The sequence below is a fragment of the Vespa velutina genome, chromosome 2 (assembly GCF_912470025.1).
Source record: "Vespa velutina chromosome 2, iVesVel2.1, whole genome shotgun sequence".
Classification (NCBI taxonomy): domain Eukaryota; kingdom Metazoa; phylum Arthropoda; class Insecta; order Hymenoptera; family Vespidae; genus Vespa; species Vespa velutina.
In genome coordinates, this window is record NC_062189.1 from 10,563,310 (window position 1) to 10,587,546 (window position 24,237).

Sequence of the window (24,237 nt, forward strand, 5' to 3'; positions counted from 1 at the left end):
TTCCGTTAAATTGACAAGTCTGTAAGTGTAGTATTAAAGGAAAGTTTACAATGATAAAAAGTAATTGCACTTATTTTGTAAAACAACCTCAGATATTCCCCAATTAAAATAAAAATTATGAGAATTTTATTCGAATAACTATAAATATTTGATTTAAATAATTTTACTATTTATTTATTATTATAAAAAATTATACATATATATTTATTTATTATTATATAAAAATAAATATAAAATATTTTTATTTATACGAATAAAATTCTTATATAAAAAATTCCTTCGAGAAATAGTATCTAGATTATACAATGTAGTTGCTCAATTGATTCTTACTTTTTTCATCATCATACTCATCCCTATAAAGAACCTGTCCGTCACTGCCATCACCATCAACGTCTTCTCGGATAACGTAAGGCCTTGCATTCTCCTTATTTTCCAACGTACAGGGCAGAGCAAGTCCGAATCTGACTGGTCGACTGCTGAAAGAATGTACGATAGAGAAAATTCGTCATTAATTCATTGTTTTTATCGAAATTATACCGATTGATACTATGTAAACTAATGTTCTACTCTATTACATAATATTCAAAATTTAGATGCGTATATGGATGGGAAACAATAATAATAGTAATAATAATAGTAGTAAAATGATAACTATGCAATACAATGATACAAGTGACAAAAAGCGATTGTACGATCGAACTTAAAATGACAAAGCTAATTGTAAGCCCTGATGATCCATCGATCGTCATAAATACGAAAGATATTTGTAATACATTACACTGATAATAAAACCTAAAGCAATATCATTCGTTTTAATTCGTTATTTTGATATTTTTCATTACAAGAAATTCTATCACATATTGTAAATATTTGAATTCGAAACAACTGCATGACTTGGTGTTAATAATAAAATAATTCTTTTCATTAATTAACGATAACCAGATGAAATACGAGATGGTATCGTCATCTCGTTCGTTTCTCGACAGTAATAAGTACTAGTATAAATAAAGTACTGGTAATAAGTAGGACAAACTCAAAAGAAGGGGATCAAAAAGTAGAGGTTTTCTAACATAAGAAATTGAAATATCGGTCGTTGTTTGATGCTAGGTGGTTATTTCGTTATGAGAGATAAAGTATACATATTATATTATATACTGTTTGGTTTAAAAACACATTCATAATTATTTCTTAAACTACAAAATATATAACTGATTGTTGTTGTGTAAAAAGGGAAAAAAACCAAAACTTGTATGATATAAGAAATAATTACGTGCATATAGCAAAATGGGGCGTACCGTGTATAATAAATGTATATATGTACATAAATTGATGTGAAAAGCATAATAGATGAAAGAGTATTTTTCATGAATATCCCTAAGGTTTTCTCATGCTTAAGATCGAACATTCCATGCTTTCGACGTTCGATACAGAGGCAGACAGAGGTCAATGGAAAGATTAGAACATTTTGGTTCTTTGCAATCAACCATCACATGGCTTTCAAAATACAATATTTATACATATATTATATATAATATATACCATCGGTTCGCGCATGCTTAATTAGACCAATGTCCAATTACCATATTCTCATCCTAGGCCTCAACGGTGGCCTTCTGGTTAAGCATAAGAAAAATACGATAGTTTTACTAGCGATTGATATGTCGTAATGGGTTCAACATGATGGGATGGTGTACGATGTAAATGCTTCGAACGATTCACGCTGGAACATAGTTCGATCATTCTATTCTTTCGTCATCGTTCAATTTTACACAATTTTAATGAAAAACTTTGAAAAGCTCATGTAAAGAATAGAACGATATTCCAGATTAACTCGAAATTCTTCCCTTCTTATTCTCTGAACAATCAATCTAATATAGATAAATAATGGAATTTTATCAATAGCAAAAAATCTTTTTTTCTTTCGTTTATTTTTTTTCTTCTTTCTTTTTTTAATAAATAGAAATGAATTCAGGGACAAGGAGGATGTAGCGCCCGGACATAAGTGTCCAAGCGAATCCTCGAGTCGTGAACGAAGAGTTCAAAGATAGGATTTTTCGAGGAATTATATTTCTCTCTCTCTCTCTCTCTCTTTCTTTCTCTCTCTCTCTCTCTCTCTCTCTCTCTCTCTCTCTCTCTCTCTCTGTTTTTTCCGTGAAAGACGCTTCGTCGACTAGACCCGACTTTTGAAAATACGAATGAAAAGAAACCGCAAAAATATCGGTGCACATTGTATTCATGAACTCTTCGTGCATCCGCATAAAATCCGGTGAATATGTTTCTAAGTGCTCGCTATTAGAGTTGTGCTCTCATATAGAGATTAACTAACTTGAATGAAGCGTGGAGCTCTTGGCGAAGAGTCAATGGCCTGTTTTCCTGCGTCGGTGTATTTTGCGGTGTTCCAGGGCCACTACTAGGTCCCTTTTTCTTCAGTGCACTTTTCAATGGTATTGCATGGAACTTAGGCTCTTTCGCTGGTATTTCTTCGATCCTAGATGTATCAATCGCTGGATCTGGTTGAGACACCCTAAAGACGTAAAGATTATCGTCTTCCTCTTCCACGTCGATGTCTTCGTCATCTACGAAGGACACGTACACTGTCATATCAGTTTTACATTAAAACAGGTACTAAAATGATCCTTCGTTGTGTTTTTTTCAAGCATTCTACGTCATCGAACGAGCTATTTTTATGATGCATACACAAAAATATACGAAGAAGTTTTACATTCTTCTAGAATCCTTTATTTTAATGTTGATTAAAATTTTTGCTTTAATTAAAAAATAGCAGCTCGTACTATATACATAGAACATTTAGATATAGTTTATTGAAAATAAAAAAGAAAATAAAAGCAATCTCACCTTCGTCCTCGCAATCCGATAAAGGGATTTGTTGTTGTCGCTGCCTCGTTACCAATGTGGGACTCGGCGAGCTGAACATAGGCGGTGGTGGAATCGGTCCGATCTCGCTTAAGGGAATTGGTGGTTCCGGAAGTTCTGACAACATCAGAGTGTTTTGAGGTGGTAAAGGATAACACCTCTCTATCATCTGCTGTTGATTTTCGACGCTTTGATCGAGAACAGCCTTTTCCACTGAAATTAAATAAAAAATACGATTAATTGCGTTATTAATTATTTAACAATTAAAATTTTTCAATGAACAGCAGCTGAAGTTTTTAGAATGAGACAAATAATAAGTGAGAATTATTTTAAAGATTTTTTATTCGAGATCGAAAGTACGTGATTCATGTCGATGGTATATTGCAAGGCCAAGAAAATCTTGGCAACGGTCATTCTCTCTCTCTTTTTCTTGTCATCGAGAGAACTTACGAAATATTCACGGAACGAGTCATCTTTATCCAATTTCACTAGACATTGGAAAGAAGATCGAGATCAAACATACGATTTAAAGATCTTTGTCTTATCAAATTACAAAAACGATCTACCTAATGTTGTATATCATCTATCATCTCTCTTTTTCGAATATTATATAATCGAAAAATTCATAAGGTCGATAAAATTATTTCCAAGGCGAACATTTCGAAACACATAGGTACATGTATGTGTATATATATATCCCACGATAAAGTGGCAAAATCTAACAAACTGATCTTGCTGTGAGAAGCGATCGTTTGTCCACCACGAAATATTTCAGCTATCACGAATTCTTATCGTGAAAGTTATAATATCCACAAGGGATTGTTATTTATTTTTATTTGTTTTTTAATCCGCCAACGCTATTAAAATAAAGCCTTAATATCGCATTATTCGGTTTTAAACATGATAGTGCGTATTCGAAATGTTAGAAACTTTTTTCTTTCTCTCTCTTTTATCTACGCTTTAAATGATTTATAATTAACATCGTACTATTGTAACTGCACTGTTCACTTCTTCTTTCATCTGATATTGAAATTAGAAATAATAAAAGTAATTTTAAATTACGTATCGTTGTACAAATTTCTCTCTCTCTCTCTCTCTCTTTCTCTTTCTCTCTCACTGTTTCTCTCACAACTGTAATCCAAGAGCACAATGTCGAAACTTCTTTTTTTTTTAATATTTCTGAAGGAAGTGCCAATCTTTTTGTAATTCATTATATCTATCTTTTTCTCCCTCTTTTTCTTCTTGTTTTTCTTCTCACTCTAGAAGAATTTGTGGTCAATCCAATATATTCTACCTCACAGGACAATGTAATAGAAAATTATTAAAAGATTTTGCTGAGATTTCTGCCTTACTTTCCTTTTTCCTTTCTTCTCTTTCTTATTTGGGTTTATTTCTTTATTTCTATCTTATATTCTACCAATAATCATTGTGTCGTCGTTGTGATATATATCGAAAATTATAAAATAAGATATCTAAACTTTTTAACAATTCTTAACCCCTTTAGAATATCGTAGATTAAAAAGAAAAAAAATAAAATACATATCTAATATTGCCGTCGCTATATAGCTATAAATAGTCAACATTATAACAGTCACGAATACAATCATTCAAAGTTATCTTCGCAACGAATCTATCGTAAAAAAACATAGAAAAGAAAAGCAACTTAGTTTTTGTTATCTTTTTTTAAAAGAACAAACTTTTCTCTGAGCCGAAAGAACAAGAAACAATGATGATATTTCCGTATATATACTCACTGTCGAACAAGATCAGTCTCCTGGCTACAACCCTAGCATCGAGGGTGCTTGGCCTATGCGGCTTTTGTTGATCCCCTGTATTTGTGGTCGTATCTGAAACAGGCACCGTAACGCTTGTCGTTGTGCCCTGATTGACCTGAATCTCACCACTTGGCGAAACCGCGCCATTTGCACTCTGTTCAGTTTTTTCCTTCTTCGGCTCTGCAACAGAAAAGAAAAACGAGTTCGACGTAGACTGCCCAAGAAACTTCTTTTTCCCACCTTCTTTCTCCTTCTTTCGTCTATTTTTTTTCTTCTTCTCTTTCTATTTAGAAAGATAAAAAATAATAGAAATAATAAGATCTACGCTCAGAGAAAAGTTTCCTTTCGACTTTTTTGATAGAGTTGAATTTGCTCACACAAACTTCGTTGTCCTTTCAAACATAAATCTATTCATTTGATCAAGTTTCTTAAGGATGGGACTGATTAATTCGTAAATTGTTTTTCGTTTATCTCATTTACGTTTATAATTAGAGAAAAGTGTGTGATCAAAGACCAAATGTTATCATTAAGGCGTTACCACTTCATGCATTTTTGCCCGACACGATAAAGTTTCTACTAATGTTACTACCTATACTATTACTACACTACTACACTATTACTACATTGGAAATAAAACAAGACCGTTTCTATTCAAATTTCCAGAACTAATTATGCCATACATTAAAATTGTAAAATTAAAAAAAGAAAACAATTAGTTTTATTACAATTTGTTCTAATGTTTTATTATAAAAAATACAGAATATCGAAATTTATGATGGCGGACAAACCACGATTAATTTGCATGTTAATTTATATGCCTCGCCTATTTGTTTCTTTCTCTTTCTTTGTCTCTCTTTCTGTTTAAATGTCGACGTTGAATAACGTGTGGCATGAATTTATTGCCACCCAAATCGGAAAAAGCGAATTTAGTAGGAGCTATCGAGTTCGATGACCAGTATGATCGGTCTTCCCTCTTGCTCTATTTTCGAGTCTTCCACAATTCATCGGCGGAGAAGTTGGATGATCATCAAATTGCAAAATACACGTGCAATAACCAGATCAATTGGTTGCTTTCTTTCTTGATTTCCTTTCTTTCACGATTGCTGCTTTAGTGTTATTCTTTTCGAACAATATCTCTTGTGACAAAAAACGAATCATTTCATTTGGATGTTCTTCTCTCAATTTTTTTCGGCACGTTACAATAGAATTAGTGTGAAAAAAATTAAAGCAATAAACTTTCCCTTTACATTTTTCCTCTCCCCCCTCTCTCTCTTTCTCTATGACTCAGAGAGATGTAGATCTCATGATGGCTAGTATCCGCTATTCAAGTGAATTGTTTGAGAAAGAAAATGGAACAGTGGTCTCGCTAGCTATGGCTTCAATCGAATCAAAAACGAGATTGGAAGTTCATTTTGGCATTCTTTCTCCTTTTCTCATCACAATCATTATTTTTCCCTATCTTCCTTACTTATCTATCCTACTTTAAATTTCACTTTTTTCTTTTTCCTTTCACAAATCAGTCGATTCGATAGTTTCTTGAATTCGAAGATATTTGATGACAATTTGGATCCTTGCCAATGAAATTTCTAACTAGCGAATGAAACTGGCGAATGTGACATCGTTTTGCTACCTCTCTTACTTTTTTCTTCTTCTCCTTTCTCTTCGCCTCATTAGCTTTTCTCATTTTCGAGGACAAGGTAAACCTATAAACGCATTGAGCCAACACAATTCGAATTTCATCGCATTCTCATTGAAGAAGAAATTCTCCGATCTTGGAGAATCGCATATTAAAAAAAGAAGAAACAAGTATTTATGTATATTTGTATATTATAAATTCTGACCAGAAATTTTCTACCATTTGAATTAATCTTACTTTCTATATCTTATCATTATCTCTGTACTTTAGCAAAAAAAATCACTATGAGTTAAGTAACATTTCTATAAAAGCACACGTAAATTGTTATATTTATGTGTAAATAATAAAGTGAGAATACTCCTAATAAAAAGCTTCTCAATAATTGTTTATTATTCTTTGATAATTATACATAATGGATATTTAATATCCATCGAAAATTGGGAACCATTCGTTTTTTACTCGTTTTTTAACCGTTATATTAATTTCTATTATTTATAAATAAGCACAGTGGAAGATAAAACCGACGTCATTGATTTATCTATAGATACATTAATTATTGATATTTTTCAAATTGTGCAATATGTACATTCGAAATCGATAAAGAGACAAAATTCTTAAAGAGAATTATTGTAAAATAAAAAAATCAATATGTATTAAAACTAGACATATATAATCGAATACTTCGTATAGATCATCATTTGGTAATTAGTCCAATAATCAATACGCGAGATATACATATAATAATATCACAAAAAATCTAATCCACATACAACACAAACTACAATTAACCGACTAATTGGATAGAATTCAAATCAATCGATTATATAATTTTCGATGAAAGAGTAGATATTTTGATCGAGAGATTGTTATGAATCGATTTCTAAATATTCGATTAATCGTAATCGTGTTAATAATGTTTAATAAGATATCCGTTTATCTTATTATCTATCAAAACATCTAGGAATATCTAACAATAATAAAAAAAGTAAAACAAAGAAAGAATGAAAAAGAAACGATAAGATGATAGAGTCGTGTCTCATGGTTTCAAATAAGTATAGCTCAGTTTTATCTCCTTGACATCAATTTATTGAATCAGCCATAATAAAAAGAGAGAGAAAGAGAAAAAAGAGGGAAATGTTAATAACGATCGAGCTACGAGGAATGAAAAGACGACGATTATCGTTATATATACGCATGCATATTAATAGCTCAAGAATACGTAAAGTTGTTAGAGAATTAATGGTTACTGAAGAAAATCTCTCCTTTTTTCTGCTTTTTTTTTATTTGTGTTCAGACTTGCTCAGGAAATGGAATTGATTGCAAATAAAAATCAGAAGTTCTTAGTTCAGAAACAAGAAATGTTCAATCAAAGCAACAAAACTGATCGTTAGACCAAATTGTCAAATCTGACCATTTTGTGCTCGAATCGAGTACTGCATATGTATGTATGTATGTATGTATGTATGTATGTATGTATGCATGTACATCATTTCTTAAATATATTTGATTTGATAAGAACTTATTCTTATTATATAAAATGAAATAATCTTACTAATACAAAATTGTTTTTTTAGTTTTTCTAATGCAAGTGGCACTAGAAAGATAGAAATCACTATCGGTTTAATATTAAAACTGCCAATCTATTTTTTATTATCCATTAATTTGACAAGTACTTGAAAACAATTTTAATGGATTTTATAATTGTAATGTTAAATAGTTATCTATATTTTAAATACCTTGCCAAAATGAATGCACGATACAATTTATTCGATGAGAATCAACTCATCTAGACGAAAAATGCTCGAATTTTCCATTCTCTCTGTTTATTTAAAAGAATGTTGTTCGCGACATTTTCTTCCTCTTTCTTTTTCTTGAGTTCGAAGCGTCTCTTTTGTCGAGACGCTTATCCGAGACTGCCTCTAGAAACAAGTAGAAACTCATCGTGCGATGAAAATAGATGTGGCTGTGTGAGAATTACTGCAGGAAAATTAGCTCCAACGAATTGCGCGAAGATTCTACGAGTCGACCTTCGGATGTGTATGATTGATTTTCCCTCTCCCTCTTCGTTTCTTTTCATATCCGCCTGTTTCTTAAAATATCGAATCGAATGCCACGGATTGCCTTTCTCAAACATATCGATCGCAAGCTGCGTATGACAGTTTCGTAAAAGGAAAGATCACTTTATTTTTAATTCTTCTGCAAAGTCTTTGCTGCCAAGTTAGTCTACTAAAACGAATGCAGATTTTACTGACGGTTTTTTCTATCAGAAAAATTGCCATTAAATATATACACATAGTAATTAAATACATCCATCATAAAATTTTAATAACAAAAGTTTTATAACAAAATTTTATATATCAAACTTTAATATATCAATAATTGATACCAATATCGTTTTTACAGAAGTGTTAAAAAAGAAAACAAATAAAGATAATTGATTTTATTCGACTTAAAAAACATCAATAAAATAATATTTCACAGTAGTATCAGTTATCAAAGCTAAAGAAATTTTTACGATCTATTATTAAATATTTAATATTTTAATAGTATAGAAAGCAAATATTGAATTATGAGTACTTTTGAAATGATCACAAACAAGTAAAAGATGACGAACCATAATATATCTTTTACTTTAAACAATAAAGGAAAATAAAGTATTATCCATTACACATATGCTCTTATAAAAGATAAATTTCATTGTATAAATTAAATCCACGTGTAATTTTGCTTTTTTTAATATATAAATAAAAATTACTTTTATAATGAAAAGTCAATTATTATATTATTTATCGACACTATTTCAGATTCCGAGTTATCTTAGTTATTGAAATGTAGCAAATTTATACAATTTGTTACATAAAAACAAAGTATAAAATTAATCAACAATGTCATTTTTTAAACTATGAATGACGATAACATGTGTTTAATCGATCTAAATGTTTATTCTCATAAAAATAATAAAACAAAAAAATACGCTCTCATACATCATCAAGAAGAAAAGAGAGAACATCTCTCTCGTGAGTAAAAACATGAACGTGTACCATATGACAAACGCGACTATGAATAGAGCCTAGCTACTTCCGTGACGTGCTGCCCTTGGCACTGACACATAGCTCTTTCGTTATATTGTCGACAAAATTTCGTTTAGTTAGAGCGACAAGTTAGTCATTTTCCTTTCTCAAGATCAATTAAAACAAACAAAAAGAAAAAAAGAGAAATACTTGCTTCGATGAAGTAACGTCTAAAACAAAAGTTGTTTAAGTGAAATGGACTCGTGAAGTTCATAATTTCTTTTCTCAATGTCACTCATAAAATAAAATAAAAGAGATAAGGAAAGAAAGAAAGAGAACAATTCTATTCGATGAAACAACACTTGAAACTAAAGTTGTTGAAGTGAAATGAATCCGAAAAGTTTGCCATTTTTCTCAATCATTGATCGAAAATAAAATTAAAAGAGAGAGAGAGAGAGAGAGAGAGAGAGAGAGAGAGAGAGAGAGAGAGAGAAATACTTGAACAGACGAATTTGATAAGTCTAAAACCAAAATTGATTAAACGAAATGTATTTCTATTCTTTATTTTCTCATTAAATATATAATATTTGTACATGTAGCTTAAAGAAAGAAATAAATAATAACAAAAATAAATAAATAAAAAACATTAGGGAATACCTAAGGAATGCGTCAAATGCCACAAGGCATTCGCTTGGATCAACATTATATACGATGACGTTGCATTCTCGCGAGAATGAAAATCCGAGAGCAATATAGAAATAGCGAACAATGCTGTTGTCGATCTCTCCTCTTCCATGCGACGGCATCAATCTCTTTTCTTCTTTCTCTCTCTCTCTCTCTCTCTCTCTCTCTCTCTCTCTCTCTCTCTCTCTTTCTCATACTCTTCGATGACAATACCATCCCTTTAAAATATCGTAAAAAAAGATCGACGTTGTCAGTTTACTAATTGTATCGTTCAATTCGTAAAATAAACCTGTTTACACAGAACATGTAGAAAAATTCATTGCCACATTTGATTTATAGTGTTTTTCTCTCTTTCTATTTTCACCATGATACTCTCGTATTACTTCATGAAGAAATTAAGGATACACTCATTGTTATTCTCGCGTTAATCGGTATGGATATCTTAATGGATGTTTCATTCGACTGAGACTAATGGAACACTATAAATAAGAAATTAATCATCGCTATTGTACCAAATATTCCGTGGTAGTCGTAATCCATAAGATATCCATCTGTGATATATACTTCGAATAAACCAGAGTGAGAAAGAGATAAAGAGGGAGTTTGAATACGTGTAACCTTACTTTGTCCTTGACTTCGCCCACCTTTATATCTTTTTAACATACCGAAACCTTGATGGTTAACTCATTTTGGAGGAAAGAGGAACGAAAAGGAGAAGGATTAGGAGAAATAAATTATGTGTCTTGTTAATACTTTAAAGTGTTACATAATGTAAGAAGACAAAATACTTATTTTGTCAAAATAGAAACTTGACAAAAATTATGGGAAACCTATTTGCGTTCTGTTACGGATTTTCCTAAAAAGAAAAAAAAAATTCTCCTGTAATTTCATAATGAATTATACAGAAACAATTATATAATAATATTATTAATAAATTTGTTTACTATTTCTTTATTTTATATCTAAACATATATTTAATAATAACCATAAGTTCCCACAAACTTCTTTCATAATGATAAAAATTCTTTTCTTCCCCTGAAAAAAATATACATTGAAAAATTAACGACTTCAATTTGTAAAACGATCATTTTACAGATTTTCGAGAAGAGTTAACGATTTATCTAGAAAGACAGACGGATAGTAGTTAGAAGATAACCGACTGAGATTCAAAAGTTTTACTGCAATATATAGAGAAGATACAAACAATGCACGTAATAAACGGCGACGTTATCCGGAAGAAACATTGTTTATGTGCCTTCTCGAGTTTCGAGAGTGCTTTGGGCTCTGCCTCTCTCTCCCTCTCCTTCCTTTCTCCAATCCTATATCCTTTGCTATCTTTATTTTCCTACTCTCTCTACCTTTTCTCCTAGCTAGTTCGAATCATTTCAGCTACATTTATGGCAGATCTTGTTCGGGAACAAACGAACGCTGTTATTACTTTCCAACGGATAAGACGAAGCTGGTACCACTCGATGTTCGCTGGTACCTTAATCACGTAGTCATAATACAAAACTCTAGTTGTGTTTCTCTCTTTCTGTCTATCGTTTTCTAATTTTTTTTGATAAGAATACATTGGCATTTGAACATAGAAATTTGAAAAGAGATTTGAAGATGATAGATAATTCTTTAGATTTTTTTTTATTGATTTATGGTTATTATTAAACTTATGGTTATTATTAAATATATGTTTATATATAAAATAAAGAAATAGTAAACAAATTTATTAATAATATTATTATATAATTGTTTCTGTATAATTCATTATGAAATTACAGGAGAATCTATCACTATAAAAGTATTCTCTTGAGAAACGTTAATGTATATTTTTCAAGAGATTATTAAAGATTCTTTATTTACAGATTAGAGAACCAAAGAGTTTGCGCAATTTTTTTTCAGTAACATCGAACAAAAGTTTTTCTATTCCTCTCTTTCTCTCTCTCTCTCTCTCTCTCTCTCTCTCTCTCTCTCTCTCTCTCTCTCATTCTCTTAGTCGATCGCTTGAAAATACATTGATAAAAGGAAATTGATATATTTTTCGAAATCTCACAATTAAAGCACATCAAGAACACTAATATGCTTTAACTCAAATCTATAGTTTTTACTTATCATCGTGTTGTTTATGTGCATCTACGTACGTGATGGATATATCGTTATAAAAAACTTTAGATTTTTTTCTAGTGCATATATAGCATTTGTTCTCTCTTTTTTTTATTTTGCAAGATCGAAAGTTGCAGCACACATAATGCACAATCGATGTTATTGTTTTTATAGGGATATGAATATATTACTATATCCTTAGAATCTTAGCAATTTTACAAATTGTAAACAAAAAATAACTTCATTTTATTGTATATTTAATGGTACTTTCATTGTTTTTTATTTTCGGTAGAAGAAGAGGGAAAAGATAATATCTCTATTAACGTAAATAAAATCGAATTAATCGACGATTTCATTCGAATATTTATGTAAAGTAAAAAAAAAAAAAAATTAAAATAAAAGAGAAGAAAAAAGCATAGGGAAGTTTCAAGTCATTGGATTTTTATCTAATTATCTAGTCTATCTCAGTTAACATATTTTTACAAAAGATATTAACACGTTGCTTAACACTTAACGGACGGATTGTTTTTTTTGTCTTTCACGGTTTCCGGGCATTTTTTAAGAGAATTAAATAAACATGTATGCATGGTTTTAAAGCAGTTTTATTAAATCAACACTATATTTGATAAAATTTTATAAAGTTATTTATTTACATATCTAGTATTTCTTACGAGTGTGATATTTTATAAAACATTCACTCTCGTGAAGTGGAACCTGACAGAATTGACATATATATCTTGTTTCGCTTGTTTTTTCTTTGAGCTGCAGACTTTGCAAGGCTTTTGAGGATATTTTTTCTTTCCTTTCCCAACAATTTGCTTAAGAATGTGCTGTTTCATGTTTCCCGACAATCTACCTGGTGGATCTATTTTTGGAGTTCTCCTAGTTGGTTGAATTTGGATATAATTAACAGTCTCTTCGGAATCATTTATTTGTTGATCGGTAACCCAGATCCTTGCTACTTCTTTTAGAAACTTATTGTAAATTATATATACGTTTTTGTTTAACTTCTTGCAAATTACCAATGCATTGAAGAGAGCGCAATTACGAGGGTAGTCCCAGAAGTACTCGACCTGATGTATAGATAGCGGTTGTTGTTTGAAAAGAATGACTATAGAAGAAAGTACCAACCTTATAAAGCTTTAATTTGAAGTTTGACGACACTAAGTTGTTTAATATTTATTTGGCAGCCATCAATAGTGAATAGCTCTCAGTGAATTTATAAACATGGATAAAATTGGTCATTGTTATGTGATACAATACTTTCATTTGAAAGGCCTCAGTCCAACCAATATCAAAGCGAAGCTAGATTCTACTCTGGGGAAACCTGTTCCTTCGTTTACAATAGTAAAATATTGGGTGGCAGAATTTAAACGAAGCCGAACGAACTGCTAAGACGAACATCGCGGCCGAATGAGGTGACCACGCCAGAAATGTTGAAGAAAATACACAAAATAGTATTGGATCACCGTCGACTGAAAGTGCGCAAGCTAACAGACATTTCAAAAAGTGCGTATACATCGTATATTGACTGAAAATTTGAACATGAGAAAGCTGTGCGTAAGATAGGTGCCACAATTACTCACAATAGAATAAAAACAATGTTGTAAGGATGTTTCAATCGAGTATTTGGCAAAGTTTCACAGCAATAAAGTTGAGTTCTTGCGTCGATTCATAACCATGGATGAAACATGGATCCATCACTTCACACCTAAGACCAAGGAACAGTCAAAGCAATGGACTGAAAGATGAGAATCGGCTCTAAAGAAGGCGATGACAGTTCTATCTGCAGGCAAGATCATAGCGTCAGTTTCTTGGGACGCGCGTGAGATAATTTTCATTGATTATCTTCAGAAAGGAGAAATAATCAACGGCGAGTATTATGCGAACTTATTTCACTGTATACATTTAAGTGATGAAATAAAAAAAATCGGCCACATTTGGTGAGAAAGAAAGTTTTGTTTCATCAAGACAACGCATTAGTTCACACATCCGTTATCGCGATGGCCAAAATCAAAGAGTTAAAGTTCGAATTGCTTCCTCACGCATCTTATTCGCCAGATTTAGCCCTCTCGGATTATTTTCTGTTTCAAAACTTGAAGAAATGGCTCGGTGGTAAAAGACTTGCTAACAATGAAGAGGTGGAGTCTGAAGTTGATGGCTATTTTAAGGAGCATGATGATTCTCTCTATAAGAGAAGCTATTAAATATTGCTGGAAAAAGTGTATCGAGTTAAAAAGAGACTATGTAGAGAAATAAAGATATTTTTCTCCAAATTTTTTGTGTTTTCTTTGTTAGGTCGGGTACTTCTGGGACTATCCTCGTAAATAGAAACAAAACCACTCTCTTCGACTATTTTTTATTTTTTCTCATTATGTCGCAATATGAGAGATATTGATTGGCCCTATCTACCCATTTTATATATTTATTATAGTTGTTAATGCAATTTGGTTTAACAATATCTTTTCCATTTCTAATCTTTTTATCAACAACTGTCATGCTGGTATCATGAATTGAGGATATCATATGAACTTCCCTTTTATCTTTCCATATTTATAACAAGATATCATCCTTTCGCAAATATATATTTTCACCTCTTTTTAAATTCTTTGATCTTCCTTTCAGTTCTAAAGGAAGGCTGCGATTTACACGAATAGTTCCACAAACTCTAACTTTCCTTGTAAGAAAGCGTTTTGCTATATGTACACTATTATACAAGTTATCTTGACACAAATATATATATATAAGTTATCTTGATGCCAAATATCTAGGATCCAGCAAAGTAAATATGGTATTCTCAAGCGTTTTTCCTTGATCTGAGTAAATTTCAAAATTAATTATATAACTAGTTTTACTCTCACAAAGCATTTTAACAAGTAGGCCGTATTTGTGGGGTTTAACAGGGTTATAAGTTTTAAAACGAAGTTTTTCTCTCCACGGGATTATTCCTTCATCTATTGAAATCTCTTGATTTGGTTTACAAATACTTTTAAACTTTCAAGAAAGTAATTTTGTATTGGTTCTATTTCATAAAGTCTGAGGGAGTTTTCATTTAAGAATGTGTTATCACTAAAATGCCAAAATTGCAAGATTTGCGTAAATCGATCTCTGCTCGTAAGTTTTGAGAAAATAGACATTTCTTCCCAAGGGTCGATTGACCAGTGATCTTTTAAGTTCTTTTTCACCGTATGGCCTATCAAAAGTATAATTCCCATAAATTTTTTCATTCCATCACTTGTAATAACAGTCATTTTTCTAGATTTAGAAGAGCACTAATATTTGTGTTTGCTTTATTCATAATACAAATTACTTTGCTCTGCCATCATTGCAAATAAATCGTCTCGTATAAATAATCCAACGTACTGAAAAATACACTTTGCATTACTGGGTATGTTTTGTATACCAGCAGTACTAAGAAAAGGTTCTAAGAACATTAGTTTGTTACCCACTCACCTGTATTCAAGTCACTACTTCCAAATTCACTTTCTGAAGACAGTAACCTCCGCACGATTTTTTTCTAATTTCACTGTCATCACTAGGAATATCCCTTTTTTCATCATAGTTCTCTGATTCATTAGCATTTTCTTTATCACAGTTCTTTAATTCATTATCACTTCCTTATGTGCATAAATTTCCCCACAAATTTCCGCATCTTCCACAGTAGACTCTTTCATGCTTTTTCACGATTACAAAATTACTAAAAAATACTACCTAAAACGCAAAGCTGCGCAGTAGGTCCAATAGACAGATAATATTACAACTAATAGTAACAAGAAAAAATCCAATACGCATAAAAATGAAAAACTAACACAGCATAATAAAAATTCAAGAAAAGACGTAAATCTATAAGGCTCGTCCTAGAAAATCAGAATGGAAAAATGTAAATTTGCGTGACCTGTCCATTAAGTGTTAATAAAATAAAAAGACTTACAGGGAAAGAAAAAGTTAAGGTTAATTACAAGAAGTTGATTTTACACAACGAGACCTTTTTCCATACACAATAGGCTTTGTCTAAAGATTTCCTAAGAAAATGATTGCCAAAATAAGTGTAGGTAAAGCGAGTTTGTTAATTTGCCTACACCATCTGCTCACATTAGAAAACATCGGAAGGACTTCGATGCAATTTCATTAGTAGCGCCGACCTAATCGACATAGTTGTTGCTCCATTGTCGAAAACTTGCTGTACTTTCAAGGCACAAGCGACATGGTTTAGTCATGACAGAGAAAAGTCAAACACCATGGAATTACGTAGCAAGCTATCACTTAGTCTGCGAATGTCTATTGATCCTTTGGCAAAATTTAAGTACTTAACTCGTATCTTAAAGAGCGTACTCTCTTCTCGATTAAATCTCGATTTCGTTAGCTTTTGAACTTCTTTTTATTTTGAATACCGAACACAATATCGCAATAGTTCTTAAACGGTGTTCTGCGAACTTGTTACAAAATTATGAAAACGACGTATTAACTAGGAAATTATTAAATTTAATTCAATTTTTTAAATATTTTTATCTTATAATCTAATCTTATATTTTATAATTAAATATATTATATTCACAGATTTTTTTTATATATAATAAATATTTAAAAACTAAAATGGATAATCTAAAGATAAAGCTTAATAATTTAATAGTTAATGTTTTCTTTTTTTATTGTTATGTAATCAATAATGTTTAATAAAAGATATGTTTTTACGTATTTTTATTGTTAGTTTTATGATCTCAGTATTTTGATGTTCCGTAAATTTTTCTTATAATCAAAAGCGTTCTGTGATTTCAAGAAGAACAAGACTTTGCAGCATCGTATCAAAGAAAATGAGAATTTATTTCTGTTTCATTTTTAAAATAAAAGATCGAAAACGGATTGTAAGTTGAGTTCAAATAAAAATTTTAATAATCTTTTATGTAGAAACAGATAATGATATAATTCTAGCAAAATGACTGTTATTTATATTTTAGTTGTAACTGAAACATTAATTTCATATGGACTCAATAATTTGATATTTTTGACGATTTCTTTTCATTTTTGATGAATTCGAAGAAAAAGAAACAAGATTTTAGTTGAGTTCTATTGTTGTCATTTTCGTCAGAGTATCGATTTGTGTTGGGCACAAGACAAACATTCGCTCTTCACGCGAACAAGCCATTCCGCTATTTTATACTCACTTTTGTATACCAAGCCACGAAATTCGTTGAACGTAATTAAAAGTGGTTTAGTGAGTGGAAAGCTCGGCCCATCGTTGAACGGAATGCGCCCTAACACATTTCGTTTACAAATCGATCGGCCAGTTATATCGGTCGTTGGTTAAAAAGGAAAAAAAAAAATACTTACCTATATATATATATAGTTTTGTATGTATAAAATTTGAATTTTACCGTACAAAAGCGCTCGATCGTTCATTGTTGTTACTTCGTTTGTCGATTTCTTAATTGTTGTTTCAGTAAGAAAAAAACCAATCGAGAAAATCATTTTTACACAAATCACTGTCCTAATGATTCTCGGCTAATATTATATATGAATATTTGAGATATGAAGTTCGGATTTCTGTTTATGCAGTCTAATAGCCAGCAACCAGTGATGCAGGATTATTCTTCTTAGGAATTCGCAAATTTATACAATTAAAATTATAACATTTTACAATAATAAATGATCTCATATGACACATAATTCAATTCGTCCTAACAAATGCCATCGAACTATAAAAATAAAAATATAGTTATATTTAGAAAAATGTATTTGACTTTGAAATTACCCCCACCATTTGATCTGTAAAAAATGTTAGCACCATATGATATGCCCTTTCATATTAAATAAAACTGTACAAAAATTTCTTTAATAAATTCAGTCCCTCACGAGATATTCCAATTTTTCTATATAAACGGGACACCCTCTATATAGTATAGTGCATACTATGTTGTGTGTGTATATGTATGTGTAATGAATAGTACATTACAGTTTTAGTACAAGTATAGTACAATTTTATACTTATTTATATATATAGTGTAATATCTATGTGTTATTTATATGTATAGTGTAGTTCTGTTTGTATAATATCATACACATTTACACAAACACGTATACATATGTCTGTGGGCCAAATAAAGTATTACAGAATAAATATATAAATTTAAATTAACTTCTTAAAACAAATTCGAACAATTTAAAAAAATGCCAGTTCAGAACTAACTTTTTTTCGTAAGTAATTTTTTATCGTTTGATTTCCGAAGCTCATCTCTAAGCACGTTTATATTATCTCTGAAGAATCTTTCCCTAGATCTCACCTTATTTCTCTCGTGCGTAGATTTCAGTGAAATGAAAAACTGAAGGATAATTTCATCAATAATATTCATGAGCATATAGAGGTAGAAAAATGGGAAGTCGGGTGAAAGTTGCATTGATTTAAGAAGCTTACATCCTCGAATTATGAACGATATACTTCTCTTATAGAAAAGAACAAACGAGATTTTATTTTATATCACTTCCTCTTTTTCTCTCTATCCTTCCTTTCATTTTTCATAAAATAAAGAAAACGGAAGCAATCGATGGGTCAATTGTGTGTAAAAATATCAAAATCTTTGCGAGTTATCAACGTTATTATTAAATCAACGTCATTATAGGTAATTAATGTAACAATACGACATAATCAAATCAGCAGTGAGATAGAGATAGAGATAAAAAGATTTTAATCCTTAAAATGATATCGGTGATTACTCGATTATGTGCGACGCACACGTACACGTTTCATGTATCATTCTTGATTATGCGTACTTCGTATTGAATCAACGATAATAGTGGTTTATTATTGTCCCTAATTACTGAACTTGCTTTATGCACAAAATAGCTATTATTTTCAAAACTATGCCGTTAAAAGGTACGCACATGAAAATACATTTGGGAGGATACAAATATTTCACTTTTCTACGGTGAGAAAACAAAAAACGAGAGAAAGGTAAAAGTAAAAAAAAACAAAAGAAACTAAAGCGACGTTAAACGATACAGAAAAAGGAAAATTTGATTTCCGAAAGTAGGTCAGTGTTAATTGTTTGTCTCGAATTGGGCAGGCTCGACAGGCGAAAAAAGTTTTGAATTCATTTCCTTTTCTCGGTATAACAAACATTCTCATTCTCTCTCTTCTCTCTTCTCTCTCTCTCTCTCTCTCTCTCTCTCTCTCTCTCTCTCTCTCTCTCTCTCTCTTTCTCTTTATTAACGAAGCCAATATATCGGCGTTTGATTTATAATACAGGCGCCAGTAACTTGTACTCGCGTATATGTATGTGTGGCTGTATAAAATAGATGAAGTTATATACGAGCTCGCGTTAGAAAGTCTCTTTCGGAGGAAATAGAGGAATTCAAAGGGAGAATGTCTCAAAGGTTACGTTACTTTGAGAACGTCGAGTTTATTAAAATCCATTTTCTTCTGTACCTAATCAAAACGTCGACAAATTTTTTATCGTTTAATCAACGTTATTGTATAGTCTGACGTCTATTATTTGCAAAATCGAAGAGTATAAAATCTAAAAAGAATTTATTGAAATAATTTTGAGGTATGACTCTATTCATAAAAGGAGAAATTAACGGACTTGTTAAATAGTCATAACACTTTACATGTATCAAATAGAAAGTGTTACTCTATTTGAAATGGAAATCAAAACGATTAATCGTTTTTTATTATAATGTGGACCTATCAGGAAATTACTTCAATGCTTAATATTAATTGTTAACGACGTAAATTTTATTAGAATTTGAAACATAAGTCAAATGAGGATTTTAGAAATCACGGAGAATCATCACGTCTGATTTTAAATCTTTCCTTTGTAAATTCTGATCGATTGTTCCGAACTTTTCTTCATTCATTTTATTTTTTGAACACAATGTAAAGATTTTTAATTGATCATTTAACCGTTTGTAAAAAGAAACAGTACGATATATCATTGACAACGAGCCGAGAAATTCAATTCAGCAAATTTTCAAAAATTTTTCCCCGATCATTTTTATATATGTCACACATTCTGAACAATAATTGTTACAAATTCAATAATGAAGTAGTTGATTGTAAACAGTAGATATGTATTAGGTTTTATTATTATATATTCATCGTTATTAATTAAAAATTCGACATGACAAAAAACAGGCACAGCGTAAATTCCCAAATGTTAATCAAAGAGTACAATACAATTAGTTTCGCCTCTCGGTCATGTTTAATTAGATTTATTAAAATATGACATATCTTTGTATCATTGAGTATTTCATATATATTTCCTCCCTCCCCCTCTCTCTGTTCGAATCACCTTTTTTTTATTTAAATTAAACAGAGTACTCTGAATTGTTGGATAAGTATGGAGAAATTGATATAGTATATGAAGTACGTGAAGAATTAAAAAAAAATTTTTCTTTATAGTATCAATAATAATAAAGAATACACAAGATGACTTTTTTATATTTTTTATCAAGAGTTCGTTTCTAAAATGAATATTTATATTTTGTAAATCTAGCTGTTTTATATATATTTTGTAAATATATAATGTCGAAATTGATCAATCTTAAAATGAAGTATACTTTTTTAAATATCTATTAAATCTTCATTATCAACATTTTTATAACGATCCTTAAAATAGTCATCATCGGCGTGAAACTCAATATTTCATCCTGATTTCAAAAGATATTTATAAAACTTAAAAAACACACTTTTTTTAATTATTGATACATTTCATATAAAACAAATTAATGTCTTCATATTTACTCAATAATTTAGAGCGCTTCATCAAGTTTATAAGAAAAAATCAATTCAATTGGAAAGAATGTCCAAGTATACTTGCAACTGTGTTGTATTATAATATCGATGATGATAGTAACCTTAATTGAAGAAGGTTTAATTAAGCGATCAGACGATAAATTCTTCACATATAAATATAAATATATATATAAGTATAATATAATACAAAGCAATATATATATATATATAAGTAAAATTCTAAATTTTTGTTAAAAAAAAATTATCAAAATTTTTATTGTTGTTTGAATTACGATAATAGTAGTTTTTTTTTATGGATACGAAGCTCGTTGATTATCTACCACCCTCGGTGAAACTCCTGTTTTTCGTTCGAACGAAATAAGAGGTAAAAAAAAAAAAAAAAAAAAAAAAAATAGTAGTATCTTTAAGCAATTTATCGATATTACCACGATCTCAACATACTCAAACTATTAGTATATTGAAAAAGACTTCAGTTGTTAACATTTTATTTCTTATTCCTTCTTATAATTTTCCAGATTTGAAGATATTTTGCAATTTCTGAAATCGCATAAAAAAGAGAATAAGCCATTTATTATAATAAGATAGTAAATATGTAGAGAGTTTGAAAAAATTAATCTTTTAAAAATCATAAGCATGTTAACGTGCTTTACATTACTGGACGCGTTGTGTCGTCTATACGAAAAGTGTATATGCATCCTAATTTGAACTAAAATTAATTAATCAATATATATATATATATATATATATATATATATATATATAAAATGTTTGAATTAGTTAATGTTTCATTTATTTAAATAAAAAATTACGTTCATTTGCAATTATTATTGCAATGAATTATTTTCACTCATGACCTAACAGGTATCGCCAAGATGATATTATACAGCATATAAACGGTTAAAAAAAAATGTTCTTCATAATCGCAATGAGGTTCGAATGGATAAAAAGAATTTAATGAAAAAAAATAACATAAGCGATAAAAGTTATTATTACATTGCTAAACGAATAGAATAACGAGCGAATTAGATAATTCGGAATAATCGCCTTTTTCTCGTGGCTTTTACATAAGAAAATCTCGTTTAACGCTTTTCTTTAGCATAGATAGAACGTGGAAAAAAACGACATTCAAGAACAAAAACGACAACAAGAAAATTTCGGGGAAAAACCGAGAACAAAAGAAAAAACGATAAAGTCATTCGAAGAACGTACTGTAGCGTAACTGCTGTGAGTTACGAATGATTCGTCAGTTTGAGTTGACTCAAGTCAACGTGAATTATATTAATAATTTATACACATTGTAAACAAAAAAATACAGCAATCGAGAGAAAATCAACATGACCTTGACCGGATCATCAAACGATCGAGACTAAGAAATTATCTTCAAATTTCTATGAAAACTACAATTTACTTTAGGAAATTAAATTTCATCAACAACAATAGGTAGTTCGATAATTTTGTAATTTTAACTTAAACAAGTCTTCGAATACTATATTAATTGAATTCATTTATAAATGAATCTTAATTGATTCTCTTTTTTTATAATGGTCCATGTGTCTATAGTAAAGAAACAAAATGAATCAATTCAACGATGAACTTGAAATTTGCTATCAAAACATAGAAAATAAGAAAAAGAAAGGGAAGGGGGAGAGAGAGAAAGAGTGAGAGAAATAACAGCAAGCAAGAAGTTAACAGCATTTCAATCCGTGTGCGCATCGGAACAGCTTTTCCGCGACGAGACGTTTCGAACGGATTGTTCAGGTACTCGGAAAATTTCCAATCGAATTTCACACTCTATGGTAGGGAAACACCAACGAAAATCACATCCCGAATATCTTTCCGTCTCTCAGCAGACGCAATTCTGACTCCCACTTTTCTTTGTCTCTTTTTTTTTATCTTTTTACAACCACGTTAAAATACGCAAACTACGCTCTCGTACGTCCTCTATTCCTGATCGATTTTTCAACGCGTTTTTTTATATGGTCGATTTCAAACAGACAGAAAAAGAGAAAAAGATAGAAATAAGAACATCAAGTCAATTGACAATATTGTATGCGAGTGATGAAAAAGACTCATGTATTTTGTTTCGTCTAGGGGTTGAAGTTGAGAAAAGCTTTAAAAGAGAACGAAACATTCTCTCTCTCTCTCTCTCTCTCTCTCTCTCTCTCTCTCTCTCTCTCTCTCTCTCTCTCTCTCTCTCTTTCTTTTTTCTATTTTTTTCTTTGTTACACTTAAAACATACAGACGTTTACATAAATAGATGTGTAATTTGCTTGTTCTAAATTTTTTTTCCTGATCCTAAAATCTTAGAACCTCGTTAAACAATTGCTCAGAACTCAAGAAACGATGAAAGAAGATAGTAAAGTGAAGAAAAGGAAAGCAAAGAAAGGAAAGGTCGATTATTGAATCGGACATTAATATTATCGTCGAAGGTAGAAAAAAGAGAAAACGTTTTGCTGTTGAATAGATAAAATAAACGGATTCGTCGATCTTTCAAACTAACGAAGGCGTCAGCAGGTAGACGGTAAATAAATAAAAACAAAAAATATTATTATTATAGAACACAATGTAAAAATGAAAAAGGATTGTTCTAGCAACCATCACGAATATATCATCGTTCTCTTTTCTTTATTTTTTTTAATGATTTTTATTTTCACTCATCATTTTCCCGAAAGCTCAGAAAAAGCTCACCTGGAAAACCCTTCTTGTATCCTGGCGGGAGAAAAGCCGCAGGTGGAGTTATCGGAGGTGCTGCGTCCCAAGTGGGTACGACATCCGGTTGCATCACGTATCCAGTGGGAAGTTCCAGAACCTTTTGCTGTTTTTCGCAACGTCTTCGTCTCCGACCACTCGGCGTGAACGTCTTCACGGCTGCTAAGAAACCGACTCCGCTCATATCTCTCTCTATTCCTCTTTCTCTCTCTTTAAGCAAAGTAGTCAAGTTTGGCTCACAGTTTTGAGCAAAACACTTGACGATATCAGCCACTCGAGTTTGATTCGGGAAATTCTTCTCAGATATTCCGATCTTGTCTTTGAAATTTCTTTAATGATGTTCTTATCTTTGTCTTTTATTAACTGCTTTTCCCCATCGCTCGAATTCAGCCAGCGATTTAACGATCACAGAGATCTCTGATCTTCAATAAGAAAAGGAATTTCTTTTTATATAAAAATCGACGAATTAGGATGAAAGAGGATTCAATCAATTGAATTTTTTTTTCACTTTTCGGTGAAAAATGAAAAGTGAAAAAAGAAATAAAAAGTATGAAAACTTGCAAAACGAAATTTGGTCGTATGCTCGAAAATAGTCGAGGTTTTCTCCTTTTAAAAGCCGGCCGGCTTTACAGCAAAACTTTTAAACTATCACCAGTTGCGCTGAAAGCGTAGAATGGAAATAGACGACCGTCGCGTTTTAAT

General features: G+C 30.9%; 1 protein-coding gene across 1 annotated transcript in view; it reads right to left on the reverse strand.

The window, feature by feature from the left end:
• The window catches only part of LOC124957993 (phosphatase and actin regulator 2-like), a 119,364-nt gene that overhangs the window by 3,420 nt on the left and 91,707 nt on the right, over window positions 1-24,237 (reverse strand). Inside the window, exons 6-10 of the mRNA XM_047515647.1 lie at window positions 4,629-4,829; window positions 2,857-3,087; window positions 2,327-2,576; window positions 1,581-1,613; window positions 331-476 (exon numbers count right to left, since the gene is read on the reverse strand). Of these exons, the coding sequence (XP_047371603.1) occupies window positions 331-476; window positions 1,581-1,613; window positions 2,327-2,576; window positions 2,857-3,087; window positions 4,629-4,829 (861 nt within the window). The remainder of the gene's footprint in view (window positions 1-330; window positions 477-1,580; window positions 1,614-2,326; window positions 2,577-2,856; window positions 3,088-4,628; window positions 4,830-24,237) is intronic.